At 33.4% G+C, this 18390-nt stretch overlaps 1 protein-coding gene across 3 annotated transcripts; it reads right to left on the bottom strand.

Moving 5' to 3' along the window:
* Nucleotides 1–6929: 6929 nt before the first annotated feature.
* On the bottom strand, nt 6930–10780 carry LOC126673831 (casein kinase II subunit beta-1-like). Of its 3 annotated transcripts, none has more exons than XM_050368134.2 (5): nt 10377–10780; nt 9270–9488; nt 8854–8948; nt 8593–8758; nt 6930–7439 (listed from the first exon to the last, which is right to left on the bottom strand). In XM_050368134.2, the coding sequence occupies exons 1-5, from the start codon at nt 10618–10620 to the stop codon at nt 7309–7311; spliced, it is 855 nt and encodes a 284-aa protein (XP_050224091.1). In that variant the 5' UTR covers nt 10621–10780; the 3' UTR covers nt 6930–7308. The 3 variants fall into 3 exon arrangements, with proteins under 3 accessions (XP_050224091.1, XP_050224090.1, XP_050224089.1); XM_050368133.2 differs by having other exon boundaries at nt 8596–8758; nt 8854–8963; nt 10377–10779; XM_050368132.2 differs by having other exon boundaries at nt 8854–8963; nt 10377–10779.
* Nucleotides 10781–18390: the final 7610 nt, after the last annotated feature.

An 18390-nucleotide genomic window follows, 5' to 3' on the forward strand; every position in this document is an offset into this window, starting at 1 on the left:
TTAAAGAGATATAAAATCACATTTTAAAAGCAGATATAATGCGCAAAACAACCGAGAAATTTCATTTATCTCAAAATTTACATATTGTGCTCATTAGTAATAATACATCATTCTTCTATTTGTCAATACAAGATTTTCTCTCTCTTTCATATAAGAAATTAATATTAAAATAAAAAATGTATTACACTTATGATTGAAGCCATTTATATTTGAGATAATATTTCCAATCATGACTATTTGATAAGAAAATACCATCATCTGCTGCCTTCCAATAGCAATCCTTTCCATGGAGACAATGATTAAAAATAAAATCATCATCTCCCCAAAAAACATCAAATGTTTGATATCCTCCTGTCCAATACAATCTACAATGATAAAGAGTGGTGGCTTTAATGTTCATTTTGAAATCCCATTCTTGAAAATTGTTTGGCATCAGATTATGAACTCCAAAATCAGTATCTTTAGATTGACAACGGGTATGCAGAATTTCTGTACTCAATGCATTAATAATGTGCACATGATATCTTGTGAATAATTGAAAAGGTCCAGCTTCACCTGTTTGAAAGGTTACTAATGCAAACACAAGAAAAATCCATTGGAATAGCTTCATTCTAGTTTGTTTTATTTATTTTAATGATAAGATAATGAAAATGAATATTTGTAATTTATAGGAAGAACATGTGTAGAAAACAAAGAAAAAAGTGTAATATATAAAGTGAAAAAAGTAGCTGTTTTAGGTTATATTTGAAATGAATAAATTTAGAAAATAAAACCTAATTTAAGCTGACATGAATAAATTGTTAATTCATGTTTACTTAATTTAGTCAACGAATATGTTATGAAGTTCCATGCCTTATAATATATAAGCTATTATTGTAAACTTGTAGTAGTTAATAAAAAGTTAAATAGGTTCTGTATACATTCTGTTACAAATTACTAGTATATACTATATACAAACATAAAATCAAATCAAGTGAAATAAACAAAATCTAATATACATTAGAAGCCGGAAGGAATTACCATCTTCTTTGTATTTTATAAATAATAGTGAATATTTTATTTGATAGACTTACTAAAGAAAACCGATTCCATATAGTAAGATAATGAGCCGAGCTCTATAGGATTGGCACACTGAAGCGATACTCAGAACTCGCAGAAGAATAATAAGTTAAAGACGAGATCAACTCACAGATATAACCTAATAAGCCGTACTAGTGAAGCCGAGTTCTATAAGACTCGCCCACTTAGAATCGAGTCAATGAAGATTCGCCTAAGAAAAAATGAACGAATCCCTTAGAATTTGGTAAACGTGGACGTTCCGAAGTATATGAAGATTTAGATTCCTAATTCAATTACAATACTGATAATTTAGGAGATTCTAGAAGACTCCAAACTTCTAGAAAAATAAAAAATACATTCATATCAGGAATTATATTTATATTTAGGAGTTATATTCCTATTCCAACTCATATCCTAATCGAAATCCTTTTCTATTTGGATTCTACTAGTATTCCTATATTATCTCTATATAAGAAGTTTAAGGTATGCCTATACGCACACATTATTATAATTACTTGAAACTCTCTTGAAGTCAATACAGACTTAAGCATCAGATCGCTCATCGGACATCCACCATCTGATCAACAATCTAACCCTTATTTTATAGGTTAACCCTCTGAGAAGGTAGACTCCATCTATTGGCGCGGTCTGTGGGAAATTTTACAAAACTTTTTTGGATAAAACTTTCTACGAACGAAACAAATTCCTATTAAAAGATAAATCCCGACGAGACTAACCCGAAAAACAAACAACCAATGATCCAAGCGGCTCAGGGCTATTTCCTCCACTACTAGAAGAAAGAACAATTAACATGATATCGAGTAATTATTACCTCGAGAAAAAACGAAGGAAGGAGGAACTAAATATAAGAAAATCACCGTTGCCAGCAATAACTTTCAACATGGAAGACTTTGGATATGTTAAAAGTATACATAATGATGCTTTGGTGTTGACAATGATCATCGAGAACTGGAACGTGGAAAGAATCATGATAGATGAAGGAAGCACAATACATTTAATGACAAAAAAACCTCTAAAGGCCTCAGAGGGACAACAATAAGATTAAACCGAGTCTCAATCCCACTCTCGGGATTCAGAGGACCACCCAGTAACCTTTTGGGTACAATCTCCCTGATAATAAAAATTGAAAGGAAAAAGGCGGACAAGAAGATTGACACACTATTTAACATAGCATACATCGATCTTCCCTACAACGCCATCTCGGGGAGACCTTTTCTCCATGACTCGGCGCCTGCAACCAACATAAAAGCGCTCGCCATAAAAATCCCAACTACAAAAGGAGTCATCACAATAAGAGGAGATCAAGAGATAGCCAAAACATGTCATAACAAATCAGTAGAAGAATCCTACGAGGCGAAGTTAATAGAAGAAATTTTAAATCATGATATAGAAATGAAAGATTTTGAACCTCAAGGCTAGATGTTGCAATTGAAGCTAGAACATGATGATAAAATTAACATAGAGGCTAATTTGGTCCCAAATATCAAAGAAGAAATTGCCATGATGTTGAAATCAAACGTGGGAGCATTCGCCCTAAAAGCCTTAGAGATAATTGGGATTGACCCCCATATCTTAACTCATGAACTCAGTGTTAATAAAGAAGAAGTGGAGGTGAAACAAAAAAAGAGGAAATTCTTAGAGAAAAAATAAAAAATAATCGCAGACGAGGTCGACAAATTACTGAAAGCAGGTTTCATCATGGAAGTTCATTATCCTAAGTGGGTTGCCAAAGTGGTGATAGTAAAGAAGGTGAATGGAAAAAATTGAATATGTGTTGACTACACTGATGTGAATAAAGCATGTTAATAGAAAACTACTCATTATCAGATATAGATCGGCTTGTAGATTCAACCGCATGACACAAATTATATAGCTTAACAGATGCGGCACAAGACTTCCATCAAATCCCAATAAAGGAAAGTCAAGAAAAAAACTTCGTTCGTCACTGAAAGGGGACATATTATTATAAAGCAATGCCTTTCGGCCTGAAAACACAGTAGTTACATACCAACGACTCGAGAATATTATGTTCAAAGATGAGATTAGAAAGAGATTCCAAATATATGTGGAAGACCTAATAATAAAAAGTGAAAAGGCGGAGATCCATGCAAGAGACTTAAAAGAAACATTCACAACTTTAAATATGTAACAAATGAAGCTCAACCTAGATAAATGTGCATCCGGAGTTGAAGACGAAAAACTTATGTGGTTCATGATATCCCAAAGAGCTAGCTGTGTAAGATTTGTTGCTTCCAACAGCAAAGAATAATATCAACTTTATTGATGCTAATATTGACGTTATCTACAACAACTTGCTGCTGATGAAGTTCTTCTTTCTCAACACTTCGAAGTCTCCTCCGCCAAGACCAGGCCGAAGCTTTTAGAAGCTGAACAGAAACAATCTTCTGTTTTGAGAGATTAAAGAGTCGGGGGAAGGTAGAAGCAAGTGAAACTTCATTGATCCATTTGTCATTCCAAAAGGAGATAGTCGAACAATTATTAATACGGAAAGAGACGTTATCGATGAAGATTTTCCAAACAGGATTGTCCATAATACAGCAGCTCCGAATTCCTTTCCAAACGAGAGACATATTACCAACAACTCAAGAATTAAAACTATTCCAATTAAAGATAAATGATCAAGAAGAAATGGTTTAAACCAAAGCGAATTCTGATTAATAGATAGAAGCTTCCAACTCATTTATAAAGCAAACTTTGATTTCTTATTAAAGTATGAAGAGACCCAAACCACCCACATCATAATCTTGGCAAATATAATCCCATGAGATTTTACATAGAACTCTTTTTGATGTATCTCCCTTCCAAAGAAAACGTTTCATATAAGCTTGTAAGGAATTCCGAACACTTATCGGCATTTTAAAGACCGACATGTAGTAAATAGGAATACTTTGAAGAACCGATTTAATGAGAATAAGGCGACTATCTGGTGATAAAAGAGAGCCTTTCGACAAGGCTAATCTCGACTTGAACCTCTGGATAACATGGTCCCAAACACTAGAAATGATTTATTTGATTAAGTAAAGGCACCGCAAGTATTTTGCTGGCAAAACATCAGTCTTACAACCAACTATAAGAGCAACTTCAATCAGCTCGTATTGTCCAATATTGATACCCACCATTGAGCTTTTATGGAAGTTTATCTTGAGGCCGGAGATAAGCTCAAAGCATCGAAGAAGTCTAGTCACATTTCTAATTTTCCCAAGTTATAAGGAATGAATAGAATTGTGTCATCCACAAACTGCAGTTGAGAGATTGAATCGTGGTTATCATTGAAATAAAAGCCATAAACAAGAGACAATGATTTTAGTTTCAAGGCAACAACATAGAGAAACAGAGAGATCGGGTCTACTTGTCTTACTCCCTGTTCCGGATCAAAAGGCGCAATAAGGCTTTCGTTGACTATAATAGATGTCATTGCGGTTGATAAACATTTAAACATCCAGTTTGAGGAAAGTTCATCATTTCCATTAGCGATAATATATATCACTAATCAATCGTGTCGAAAACTTTATGGAAATCAAGTTTTAAAATAAGAAAATTGTCTCTTCGTTTTGAAGCCAAATGCAAAAGTTCATTAGTAACCATTGAGCATTCCAAAATTATTCGACCCTTAATAAAAGGATGTTGATAGTCTGATATAATAAATGGAAGCAGAGGAGCCAATCGAAAAGAAAGCAATGTCGATAAAAGCTTATAGATCCCATTTATCAAACTAATCGGACGATAATGAAGTCATTTGTTTAAGACATGAAAGAATTTCTTATTCTAGTGGTGCGCAGTAGTCTAGATGTTTTTGACTACGTTTTTGTATAATGCATTTGATATATTAAATATAATTTGTAAAGAGAGAAATTTATAAATGTTTTTAAGCTTGCTACGGGTTTTTGAGCTATCACTCCAATTTTCTAGCGCTGGTCGCGGCTCATAAATTTAGGTCGTGACAAAGTTATAATCTTGCAGATTTTCCGAACCCGCCACCTTAGGAATCAAAACAATAAAAGAAATGTTAATTCCTTTGGGTAAAAAGGTGGTCATATAGAAATTATTAAAAAGATCCACAATATTTGATTTCAAATAATCTTATGAACGCCTGTAGAAGTAGAAGTTGAATCCATCTGGACCCGGAACTTCATGTTCATTACAAAGACACAGAGTGGCAAATAATTCAGCTTCTGTAGAAGCCCGAATAAGGCTAGTTGCATGAGCTGATGTGACCAAATTAAAATGCAACACCGATAAAGAGAAGATACAGCGGTTCTGTTTGGTGAAGAGGGACTTGAAAAATTTCTGATCTGTAACTTAACTTCATGTAGTTCAATAAAATGATCAGGTCCAACTTGTATTGAAAAAATAGCATTGTGTCTGAAGTGAACAGAAGCTATGTTGTGATAAAACTTTGTATTTTTTTTCCTTCGTTTTTGTTCCTTACTTTTTAAATCCAGCATATGCATACACTTAATTTATACTATATATAAAAGTACGGATTGAGGAGGAGGAGGGGGGGGGGGGGGGGGCAAGCGCATATACGTTAATGTCCTTTTCACTTATAAAATTTAACTATTAATAAAAAAACTATTAAAATAATTATTAAAATTAGAGTAATAATTAAAATAAACTACTATGTTAAGATAAGTTAGAATACTAACCAAAATAAACTACTATGTTGAGATACTTGTATATAGTACTAATTAAAACAGACTACTTTAACTATTTAATAAGATAAACTATTCCAAATCAATCATTATTTTAAATTTTATTTGCTAATTTAACGAGTCACGCTACGAGTCACGTGTGTAACATGTAAAGCGACACTAGTATCGAAAAAAAAACATAAAAATTATTACTTTCAACTCATACATCTCTTTTCAGTTCCACTTTTCTTCATTCATTATTCTCAGAGGTTCCACTACGAAATTACAGTGTTTGTTATTATTTTCTTAAATAATTTTTTTTTTGTTTTTGTTTTTTAAATTTTGCTCTATAAAGATATATAAAAATATGACAATGAGAAATGTTTTTGCATCTTCTTCTATTTAAGTTCGATTTTGTTTTTTTAACTTTCTCACAAATAATTAATCAGTTTGGCCGGAACTTTTTATTTTGTTCCATTAAAATCAATATATATGAAGTTTTTATAATAACTAGTCGGTTTGCTCTGGTCCGCCAGTTTTCTCCAGTTATGACGGTCCAATGCGGTCCTACACGGTTGGACTTGATTTCCGGTTCATAGATGAAAATTGGATCGGATAGCAAACGGATCCCTAATTTAACCAGCCGGTTCAATTTGATTTTTTTAAAACAGTGAGTATTATTATAATAAAAATAGGTTTTTGAGTAAAAAAATCAAAATACTAAAAGTAAAAAATATTTTTTCTATATTTTCCTTATTAAGGTAAAAGATCATATTATTTATAAAAATGAAATATTTATTTAAATTTTTTCTTTTTCTTTTCTACATACACCTATTTATTACACTTCTCGTAAAATGTACTCTACTAAAGGTAATTAATAATTGGGGGATTTATTATAAGAACACAATAATATTTTACCCATTAACTGCATTTCATAATCTTTGTGCAAATTCTTAAACGTCAATTAAATTGGAGGGAGTGCTATAGTGAAAGAAGGCCTAAATTATTAAAAGACAATTGAATGTTTCATACGATCGGTACCTATACTCCATAATTTCCCAATCTATAAATTAAGAAAATGTAAAGAAATTACGAGAGAACCTTTAAAATTGAGCAGAAGACTGATAAACCACCAGCTACCTTAATGAGGGTTAAACCAATTGATTGCTAATAGAACCTCAACGAAACATTAGCAGCTGCAAAACAGAAACACGATTAGTTGATAGATAGTAATGCGGTCAACATCTAACCGCTATGACATCCTAAATCATTTTGCAACAATAGCGTTTATGATGCTAAATAAGTGGCAGGTACAAAGATGACAAGTTATTTTATAAAACTGCTCTACGAGCGAAAAACTGAGCTAGATTTGTAGAGAAGTGAAGCCTGATGACTACTTGTTCAAAGCTAGATTTGCATATTTTCTTTCGGGTACTTCAAAGTAAGAAAACAGTTCCGTCTTTCTGTTGTTGCCTTGCTTTGTATTTTGCTTTAGAGACGGGAGTGTGCACTTCATGGCATCTTGCATAAATTCATCGTTGTGGACTTTCGTCAAAAGAAACTTCCACTTCCAGTGTCATGGTTTATGTAACTTAAACCCGAATACCCTTGGAACGTAGCTCTGTGATGGCTTCTGTGGCTTTAGGTGCCCATATGTCATCAAGAAGAGGTGAGAAAATGTTGTTCCGAAGTAGGCTCCGTCAATGTCTAAATAGAGTCAAGGAACTTTAAATATTAAAGCAAAACAAGGACCTAGAGATAAAGGGCCTATAAACAAGCCCATAGCATTTATTAGCACAATTAAGAGAACATCATAACAGATGACAACTACTTGAGATAGCAAATAGCTTTTAACTGTTCCGACTGCATAAAAAATGGGTTACTACTTGCCTAAATTATATCCACATCCCTAATTTGTCATAATTTACCTTACGGTGTTTTTGCTTGCAAAAGCGACAAATCAATTGTTGAGCTCAACTCAGAGCATCAATAAAAATAAGTAAGACGCACTACAGAAAACAATATAAATATTAATATAGTTTAGCAGATGCTTGCTATCTAGGTAAATTCATGCAAGTGTGAACTAAATCTTCGAACAAAATGACCAAATCTTAGAATTGAGCTCAGCTAGTACCTGAGTGTTAAGATATAACTATTGAGCCTCACCCTAAGCTTTTGGGTGAATAGGTTATTTGACATGGTATTAGAGCCTCTATGACCGAAAGGTCTAGTGTTTGATCCTTGGCAACCTTTGGTTAATTAATAAAAAAACAAATTTGAGCACAAGGTGAGATGGGCATGTGTGCTTGTTTGTTCAAGCTTCAAGCACAAAGAATATGAAGCGTGCGGGGAGTATGTTAAGACATAACTATTATTACAGCCTCACCCAATACCCAACAACGTGAGCTTTTGGGTGGAATGGTTATTTAACACTCAGAAAGCCCGAGTTCTTCTTAACTGGGCTAAGAAAACTTCAACAAATTGACCTATACTTGGGTTTCCCTCCTCTTCCTCCTCTTCTTTTATGTTTTCAAATATAAAGCATCATATGGTTTAGGAGGACTAATCAGTTCGTTTAAATCAAAAAATGAAAACATAAGAGGAGAGGAGGGGAACCAGCATTAACCAGGAGATACACATGTGCTCAAACAATCCCAGCAATAAGCAAGGAGAGTTGGAAATAAATTCCAAGAACTGAACTGCAAGACTAACTCCACAGTGCATACAAATGAATTGCCCCTTCGCAATTTTGGCAAACATAGCTGCCACAGTTGCACAACAAAAGCTGATTTATGGGAGCATATTATAATGCATAGATGGATCTTAAGGCGTAAAAAGGTTCATAGAAATAAAAGGATACTACCTTGATATTTGGATCGTGGGTAGTAAATATCTTCACATCTAGGGCAAAGTATTTTGACAGTACTTGATCGAGGAATGTCTGATTGACCAACTGGAAGGCAAGGCTGCCCACAGCAGTAGACTCTTGGGCATCTACCAAAGTCACAGTTCTTGTACTTGTCCAGCTGTAGAATTCTCAACATCGTGATTTTTGCTAGTGAGCTATTTTTGCAGTTACCAAATTAGAAAAAGGTTTAATAAAATTTAAGAAAACTCTCACCATAGCTGCCATCCCTTTGCTTGTCAAAATGTATCGAGCATGAATCAGACCATAAAGCATCTCTGCTGCTGATTCAACTAATTCATGTTGTTCCTCTGTAAACATATCCCCTATCCCAGTCAATTGCGAGAAACAAACAAATAAGTAACAAGGGCACAAACATGCACCTCTATACGTATATGGACATAAACTAAATTATAAAAAGCAATTACAAGAAACAATGCAAAGAATTAGATGTAGACAAATGTAGTTCAATATTTCAGGTAATATTACAAATAAAATGGCAGCAATGTGCATATGCATTAAATGTGAAAATAAATCATATTAAATGCATAAATCGGCATGATCATAACACACAAATAGTTTAATCACTCTTGTAAGAACGAACATGCAAGCTGAAGACAATTAAAGCTTACCATAAGACGATTCGACATCCAAAATCAAATCAAGAGCGTAATCATAATATGGAACTTGGCTGCTTAAACCACAGAGGTTGAAATCATCTTGTATGTACTCATCTTCAACTTCACAAAAGAATTCATTACCCCGTAGATTGCAAAACCAAGAGATCCAAGATGTGTCCTCCCCATCAGAACCACTAATATCAGACTCTTGACTGTCAGTTTCAGATTCCTCTGCCAACATAGAAAAGATAAAGCATCAGCATAAGGACTATAAAAAATAGTTGCTTCATTAACAAAAGAAAATACCAGAACACTACAGCCACTTAAAAGACTAGTATTATTCTCTTAAGTAAACATGCACTAGGTAAAATGACATAATAAATAAAAACAGCAGCAAAAAACAACAACTAAATTAAAAAATTCATCAACAATCAAATCCGTGCATCGTTTGCATATAACAAAACTTGTTTTTAATAGGTGAAAACAATTTGCAGCATCAACATCTTATGTTAAATACGAATTGCATTTAACTTTTCCATCACAGATGCTCCCAAATTACTGGTAAAACTGAAGCTTCAATTTTTCATAGAAACTTTTGTTTATCATTACGTAGGGGAGCGTTTATGTGAGGAATTAAATTGAACCCACGACCTTGAGCGCTTATACCATTTGAGCTCTTACTCATTGGTCTTCAAAGAAAGTTAACAAGCAATAATAGGCGAAGATTTAACAACACAGAGCTTGGATAATCAAATAGCAAGAAATCGATCGAACTACATTCTATTTAGTCAATTCTTTCATTAATAACAAGATTATGCAACAAACTACAACTCAAATGGTATAAGCGTTGCAGCATTCTGCTTAGGTCGTGGGTTCACTTCCTCCCTCACGTGCAATTTGTCAAAATGTCAATCACTTTAAACTTACCAATAAGTCATAATTATTAGCCAAAATCATTAATTATATATAAAAATTGATTACTTATGCAAGCTAATTGATTAACACTCCAAACCCATACTTATTTATTTCAAATTTCAAATTTAATCTCTCTGGCCCCAATTAATACTATTAACAAAGAAAAAAAATTCAAAAGTTTAACAATAATAATAATAATTATACCATCATCAGAGGCGTTGTTATTATTGTTGTTATTATTTGTGGCGAGTGGATGATTATCGTTGCTCTTTTTTCCAGTGACGAGATAATTATGATTAGATTGCGGCGTAAAATCTTTGCCGCCGTTGTTGATTATTGCTGAGGAAGTAGAGGCTGAAGATCGGTCGTTGATGAGCCGTTTCCGATCGACGGCGATTGCGGTGGCGCCGCCTACCACTTCCATCTTGGAGGCTCGCTCTCTGTACATCTTATTATGAATTTTAATGTTAAGCTAGAGTATGCTAATAAAATTTAATTTCAAAAATTATTTTGGTTGGTTGAAGGCTTCAAGCATAGGATTCTTTTTTTAGATAAAAATAATTTGAAATTGAGGAAGAAAAGAGGATGAAACAAGAAGATATGCGACTGAAAAGCTTAAGCTATGTGGTATTTTAGATTTTTTTAGAGGCCAAATGTATGGACCAGACCTCTCATTTAGGGCTGAGCAGAAATCGAACCGGACTGAAAAACCGGACCGATCCGAACCAAAGTTTATTGTTTGGTACGGTTATTCGGTTGAAATGGTTTGATTTGGATTGAAATATAAGAAAGTGTGAAGTTTGGTGTTTGATTTGAATTTTAGGTTTTAGAAACCGAACCGACCGAAAAACCGATGTAACCAAACCTATAAAACTACGTCGTTTTGGTAGCACGTGTGGCACGTACCAGTTACCTCTAACCCTAGGTGCATGCGACGCCGTTTAGTGCTGCCTTATATACCCTTTTATAATTTTTTAACCTAATTTACCTAAACCTAAACAGCCGCATCTCTTCCAGAACATTCACTCTCTCTGATCTCTCTCTCACTCATCTAGTCATCTTATCCTCTGAAACCCTCTGCCCTCTCTCTAGCTTCAACCATTTCCTTTGATGCAAACCCTAATCTTTCTACTCTTTCGTTCTGGTTTACTCTAGATTACATAATATCTAAGCCATAAATGATTTCCCATACTCAGCTTAGTGCTCTGATTATGAATCTATAGAGATCTAACCTTTCGTTTCGTTTTGTAAATTGTGAGGTTGGTTCCTTTTCTATGTTTTTCATCCTTTCTGAGTTCTTATGTGGTTTACTGGTTTCATTATTTGTGTATGATTTATCACTGATGTTCGTTTTTCTACCTTGCACTGCATGTGTTCTCTCTCTTTGGAAAATGGAGGCTTCATGCAAGTAGTGGTAGCCTGATATAAAAAAAGGTGAGAGTATATAGAGATCTTCGACTTTTTTGTTATGATTTTTGATTTTTTTAGGTTCTATTTTAAAACTTTGATTCATATTTTTTTGTTCTTTGTTTGATGGTTTCTTGTTTCTGTTTTTCATGTTTTGCATTTGAAAATCGAGGCTTGGTGGAAGCCCTACACTTGGTCTCTATCATATGAGGTAAATATTATGTTCATTGTTTCTGTGTTCTTCTGACTTATGAGTATTGAACACAGATGTTTGATTATTTTTTGACCTTCTGTGTTTGATGGTTTCTGTAAACCCTAATCTAAAATTATTTTGTTTTTTTTTTCATGATTCATTTGGTTGGAGAAGATTCACAGTCTCTTTGAATCATTGGTGGAAGCACAAACGACCCTTTGTTGATCTGTTCACTTGTTCTGATATGAGAATCACTTAATCTGCTTTCATTTTTATAAGTTTGTTGCATCCTTATTCCTTGGTGAGTTCTTGATCCTGCCTTGTTTTGTTTATATTGATTGATTGTTTGTATGTTTGTAAAAAATAGTAATGTGCTTTTGTGTATTTGCAGATGTCTGAGCTTGGACAACTTGGTATTGCTTCTACTGCTGCTGAGCCTGAGGATCCTTTATTTGGTCTGCTTGATCCATTGCCTTTCCCCAGTGAGCAGCAACCTTTTGGTGCTGATGAGGGCTCACCTCAAGCCACTCAGCAGCAGGACAAGGTGAAGGATGCAACTGGCACTAGAAATAAGCCAGTGAAAAAAAACGAAAGCAGATAGTGGTAAGATCAAAAGTGTGGGATTATTATGAGCGTATTGTTGATGATACTGGGAAATTGCTTATGGCTAAGTGTTTATATTGTGCTAGAGTCTATAATTCTGACACTAAACTAAATGGTACTTCAACACTTAGATCACATAATCTTGCATTCTTAAAAACCCATATAGTAAAGATACTAGGCAAGCCGTACTTACTCTGCAACCTGTTGTTAAATGTGAGGGGGATGAAGGGCAGGGGCAGTTGGGTACCTGGAAATTTTCACAAGAATCTGTTAGGAATGCAATTGCTTATATGATTATTGTTGATGAACTTACATTTAGATTTGTAGAGGGTATGGGCTTTAAGAGACTTACGAATGTTGCATGCCCTAGGTTTAATTGTTGGGTTTTATAGGTTTATAACGCAGCGGAATTTCAAAATTTTATCTAAAAACCCAAACCAAGATCCATGTAATTCGAATTAACAGAATAATTACTTACTTGTATGTCGAATTCAACAGCAATGTAGGAAGGAAGGAGGTGGTTCACTTTGGTGATATCTGGCCTCGGATCAGAAACGCCTCCAAAAGAAAGCTCCTCTACGAGTATCCACACGAACAGATTTTAGCCAAAACTAGTGCTTGTGTGCTAGCACTATTGCTTCACAAGCAATTTCGAATTTTAGTGATTTAGTGAATAATGAATTTCGTGATTATCAAACCAATTGCTTAATGTGTATTTATAGTGATAAACAACACTAGGGTTTGAGACAAATTCGAATTTCAATCTCATTGCAATTGTACAAGTTTATGTTTATCAAAAACTCCTTTTTGATAATTATCCATATATATTAATTACTATATTTATTATCTTCCAAAAAATAATAAATTAAGGAAAACACTTATCCTTAAATTTCGAATTAATATATATTTATTAATATATATATATATATATATATATTACGAATTATATATATATATATATATATATATATATATATATATATATATATATATATATATATATATATATATATATATATATAATCACTTAATCACATTGGGCTTGTACAACCCATAACTGTTTTGGGCCTATTCTTAATGTGCGACCCTGTAGGTTCATATAACATTGGCAGTAGGCTCGAAATCCCTATTTCAGCCCACAAGTCATAAGTGGCCTCTAGCAAGACATTATGACTACCCAAGTTATATGAATATCGATAATCCGATTTAACCATTTACAATAATATTTTAATCCCTTTGTCTCTCGATATCCAGATTGAATATAAGGCATAGTTATGTCATCCTTATAATATTCAATCATTAGTTTCTTGACTCTAAGTAGACTGAAAATGATAACTTCTTATCAATTAGCATGGCCATGCATTTTCTTCAGTCTATCTTCTTCAAGGGGCCCATAGATATCTTACTCAAATAAATGAGGGACAAATTCCTTCTCAGTCACTCACATTTCTCACATAGTTACTTTCATATCCAATGACAATCTATTCCATTATCCTGTTAAAGATAATGTAAGACTGTATCAAAATATGAAATAGCTATGTAGAAATCCATGATGATTTCAAGGTCAAAGGATTATACTAATAGAACTGTAATGAGAATTACTTATGACAGTGATCTATGTAGCATTCTCATAGTGGGTCATCCAGTGCCTTATTTCTCAAATAGCACCTATGATTTGACTTAATATCTCATATACATGATTAGTAAAACATAATCATCAGTCAACATCATACTAGTCTCAATGTTGTATTAAGACTAAGGATAGATGGTATATAATTCTTTTATTAAACCTAAGGGTTCTACTATCAAGTCACATACTTGATGACCTTAGAAAGAATTAACCATTCAAGTATTTTAATCATTAATATAAAATGATAAAAACTGCCAATCAATAAATAATAAAATGATAAAGTCAAAACATGGTCAAACATGATTGACCTAGTGCATATCACTAACATTAATATCCCATCTAGATGGACTGTTAACAGAGATTGTTACCAAATGTATCTAGATGAGAGGTTAAAGCTGAAAACTTTTTTAAAAAATCAGAGCCAAAGAGTAAGCATAACAACTGATACTTGGACCAGTATTCAAAGGGTCAATTATATGTGTGTAACATGCCATTGGATTGACAATGAGTGGAAGCTTAATAAAAGAATTTTGTCCCTGGTTCATGTTTGTGGTCACAAAGGTGATTATATTAAAAAAACTTTGGAAAATTGTTTGCTTGTTTGGGGTTTGAAAAATGTTTTCACTGTAACCATGGATAATGCTGGTAACAATAATACTGCTATTGCTGCTTTTAAGAAAAAAATGATTTCATGGGGCATGATGTTTCTAAGTGTCAGTACTTGCATATGAGGTGTATTGCACATGTTATCAATTTGGTGGTTTCTGATGGATTAAAAGAAATGAATGCTTCTATTAAAAAGATTAGGGACTACATTAGGTATATAAGGAACAGTCCCTCTAGGCTGAAACAGTTTAATGATATTGCCTCTGAAGCTAAACTTGGTACCAAAAAGTCCCTTTGTCTTGATGTTGCTACTAGATGAAATTCCACCTATCTTATGTTTGATACTGCCTGTTTGTTCAAATCTGTGTTTGATTCTTATGAAGAGGTGAATGAAAATTTTAGAAATGACATGGTAGATAGCATTCCTAACATTCTTGATTGGCATACAGCAAAGAAATTTGCAACTTGCTTATCTTATTTTTATATCACTACTTGCGCATATCTGGATCTTTATATGTGACCTCTAATATGCATTATTTGGAAGTATGTGATTTGTCTATCATGTTGGATGAAATGATACTTAGTGAGGATGTGGAGATTAAACAGATGAGTAAGAAAATGAGAGAAAAGTTTAACCAGTACTGGGGTGATCCACTAAAGATGAACAAATTGATATTTTTCTCTTATATCTTTGATCCTACTTCTAAATTAAAAGATCTGTTGTTTTCTCTGTGTAATTTGTTTGGTAAAGAGAGTGGTTCTGTGTTGTTTGATACTGTTAAGTATGAGTTGAATTTGTTGTTTAATGAGTACCAAACTGCATATCTGGGTGGTGTATCTGGAAGTGGATCCTTTCAGTTTAGTTCTAGTCAACCTGAAGAGGGACTTGTTTCAAGTCAAATGCCAATCCTGCCTATGCCTCCTCCTGCTAAGAGGCATACATTTTTAATGAAGGCTAAATTTGCTGAGCATAATAAAGGGCAAGCAGAAACTAGGACAAGGAAAACTGAGCTGGAAACATACTTGAACGAGGCCCCTGTGGAGAATGATGATGAGTTTGATATTTTAAAATGGTGGAAGCTTAATGCTGCAAGATTTCCAATCCTTTCAAGGATGACTCGAGATATCCTTGCTATCCCAATTTCTACAGTTGCCTCTAAATCTGCCTTCAGCACATCTGGGAGAGTGCTTGATTGTTTCAGGAGTTCTTTGACTCCAAGAATTGTGGAAGCTTTAGTGTGTATCCAGGATTGGCTCAGATTTGAAACCATCCCTCTTGTGGTTGAAGAATGCTTTGATGAGCTTGAACCCTTTGAGAAAGGTTATGCATTCTTACTCTCTACTTTCATTATTGATTTTTTTTACTTAGTTGGCTCTTCTGATTGGTTGCTAATCTGAATTATCTTTTCTTTGATCCAGACTTGCCCAATTGAAGGAGTCTGTTGCATTTTGTTTTTTTGTTGGAAGCAAGCAATGTGCCTGTTCTTTTTGGTCCCTTCTGAAGTATCATTTGGTCCCTACTGAAGTATCATTCTGGTCCCTTTCTGAGCTCTATATGTTCCTATCATTTTGGTCCCTTCTGTTCTGGCATTCTGTGAAAGGTGGAAGCTCAATTCTAAATCCTTTTTATATTATTCTTAGCTTTTTAACATGCCTTAATGCTTTTTCAATCTACTATATCTCAAACTTCTGTTTATAAGTTATACTTTTACTTGTTTTTAATACATCCTTAAAAACTATATATCTCATTGAATTTTTTTCAAACTTTTGCTTTCAACGTATTTTGTATATTGAATTTTGAACTTTTGAATTTGTTAGGAGTTTTAACTTATGAACCCGCTTTGAGTTTGAAGATGTGAATCTGTTTTTTGTTTGAAATTGTGATTCTGCTTTCAGGTTAAACTTGTCAACTTGTTTGAATTTTAAACATTTGATTCTGTTTTCAGTTTAAACTTATGAACTTGTTTGAACTGTGAACTTTTCAATCTGTTTTCAGTTTGAACTTGTTATTCTATTTGAACTTTAACTTCAGAATCTGTTTGAACTTTAAACTTATGAACATGTTGAACTTTTAAGTAAGTCATTTGTTTGAACTTCTTTTAGGGCTATGATGATGCTTCCACCTTATCTATCACATAAGGCCTTCTGATTTGCATAATGAGGCTAATTGAAACCGTGCGAATTGGATCACCTTATATTGATTGGAAAAAATATATATCTGAGCCCTTTTTCCCTCAATTTTTTTTAGTCTTTACAGTTTATAAATTACCATTTTAAAAGAAACTTGAAAAGTGAATTTGTTGAAATTTCAGAATTTATTTGCTGCTAGCCTGCTGCTGCTGGTGGTTGCCAAATGATGTCTACTGCCTATATTTTGCATGCTTTAGTTGTGCAAGCAAGTGAACTGTTGATTTTAGTTTCAGTTCATTATTTTTTTTGCATATAAGTTAACTCTTTAACTTAAAACAGGACACAATTGTTTTGTAATAGATAGGGCTATTATTTTTTTCATATAAATTAACTGTTTAACTTGTATTAAAATAGGGCACAAATTTTTTGTAATAGATAGAGCTATTATTTTTTGTATTCAAGTTAAATGTTTAACTTGTATTAATGTAGAAAATATAGTATTGTAAATTTAGTATATAAAGTTTGTGAATGTTTATGTTTGGTGCATATTTTTATAGTATATTTATATTATAAAATTGGGTTTTCAAAAAAATTGGTCTTTTAAAAATGGGCTTCGGTAGAAGCCCAAACCGACTTTAAAAACCGATACCGAACTGAACCGAAAAAAATTATCGGTTAGTTTGGTTTTATGTTCTTTTAGCACGATTCAGTCCTCAATAATGGGAACTTCGACACCTTCGGTTTCTGACTTTTCAAAACCGAACCGAACCGAACCGACTGATGCTCTCCCCTACTCTCATTTGGTTCGGTTTTGAAATTTGAACCTTAAAGAACAGTTTTTTCATGAGGTACTTAACGTTATAAAAAAAATTCATATCGAATCCTCCAATGCCGTATGTCAGTTATTGACTAGTCAACTTAGCACTGACGTATTATGTTCGATAGTTCACATTCGCTAGTCACTAACAGACATATGGCATTTAAGGTTCGAACGGTTCGATATGAATTTTTTTTATAACGTTAAATACGTCCATAAAAAAAGTCGATTATGATGCATATTCAAAATCAAATCAAACATGAGGATCCAATATGTATATTTAGCCTTTTTTTAAATTTGTCCTTCTTTTTTTAGAGGCTAATCCTAAAAAACATTCTTCGCATTTTAGCCTAATTCATTTGCATCCTGGCCTTGCAAAATCACAAATTTTATCTAATTCTACACCTATCACTGTTAATTGTATCTTCAAGTATTAAATTAATATTTTTTCACTTAAAAATAGTTCAAACCAATATTTTATATATTAACATATATTTTAAATAGAATTTAGTGTTATATTTAAAATAAAAAAGAGAAAATTACACTAGGCACCACCAAACACCTACTTATTATTACAAATGCAGACACGTGTCTTCCTTCAAAATTATCAATCTTCTTCCTCTTGTTTTCTTTTCTTTCTTTTTGATTTTTTTACGCTCAAAATATTTAAAAAATACAAAATCCTCATCATCGACGATAACAACAGTACTTTACATCGTATGGCTCTGCTAAAGCGGCGATGGGTTGTCGATGTATGGGTTTTCTGGCGATGGCGGCGGCGATGGGTTGTCGATTGATGGATTTGGCGACGACGATGAGTTATCGGTTGATG

Source organism: Mercurialis annua, linkage group LG3, assembly GCF_937616625.2.
Source record: "Mercurialis annua linkage group LG3, ddMerAnnu1.2, whole genome shotgun sequence".
NCBI classification, from domain to species: domain Eukaryota; kingdom Viridiplantae; phylum Streptophyta; class Magnoliopsida; order Malpighiales; family Euphorbiaceae; genus Mercurialis; species Mercurialis annua.

Coding starts and splice junctions, on each gene's coding strand:
- LOC126673831 (XM_050368132.2), bottom strand. CDS start 10,620: ATGTACAGAGAGCGAGCCTCCAAGATGGAAGTGGTAGGCGGCGCCACC. Junction 8,759..8,853: donor GCAAAGGGATGGCAGCTATG/GTGAGAGTTTTC, acceptor AGAATTCTACAG/CTGGACAAGTACAAGAACTG. Junction 7,440..8,592: donor ACGATCCAAATATCAAGGTA/GTATCCTTTTAT, acceptor GACTCTATTTAG/ACATTGACGGAGCCTACTTC.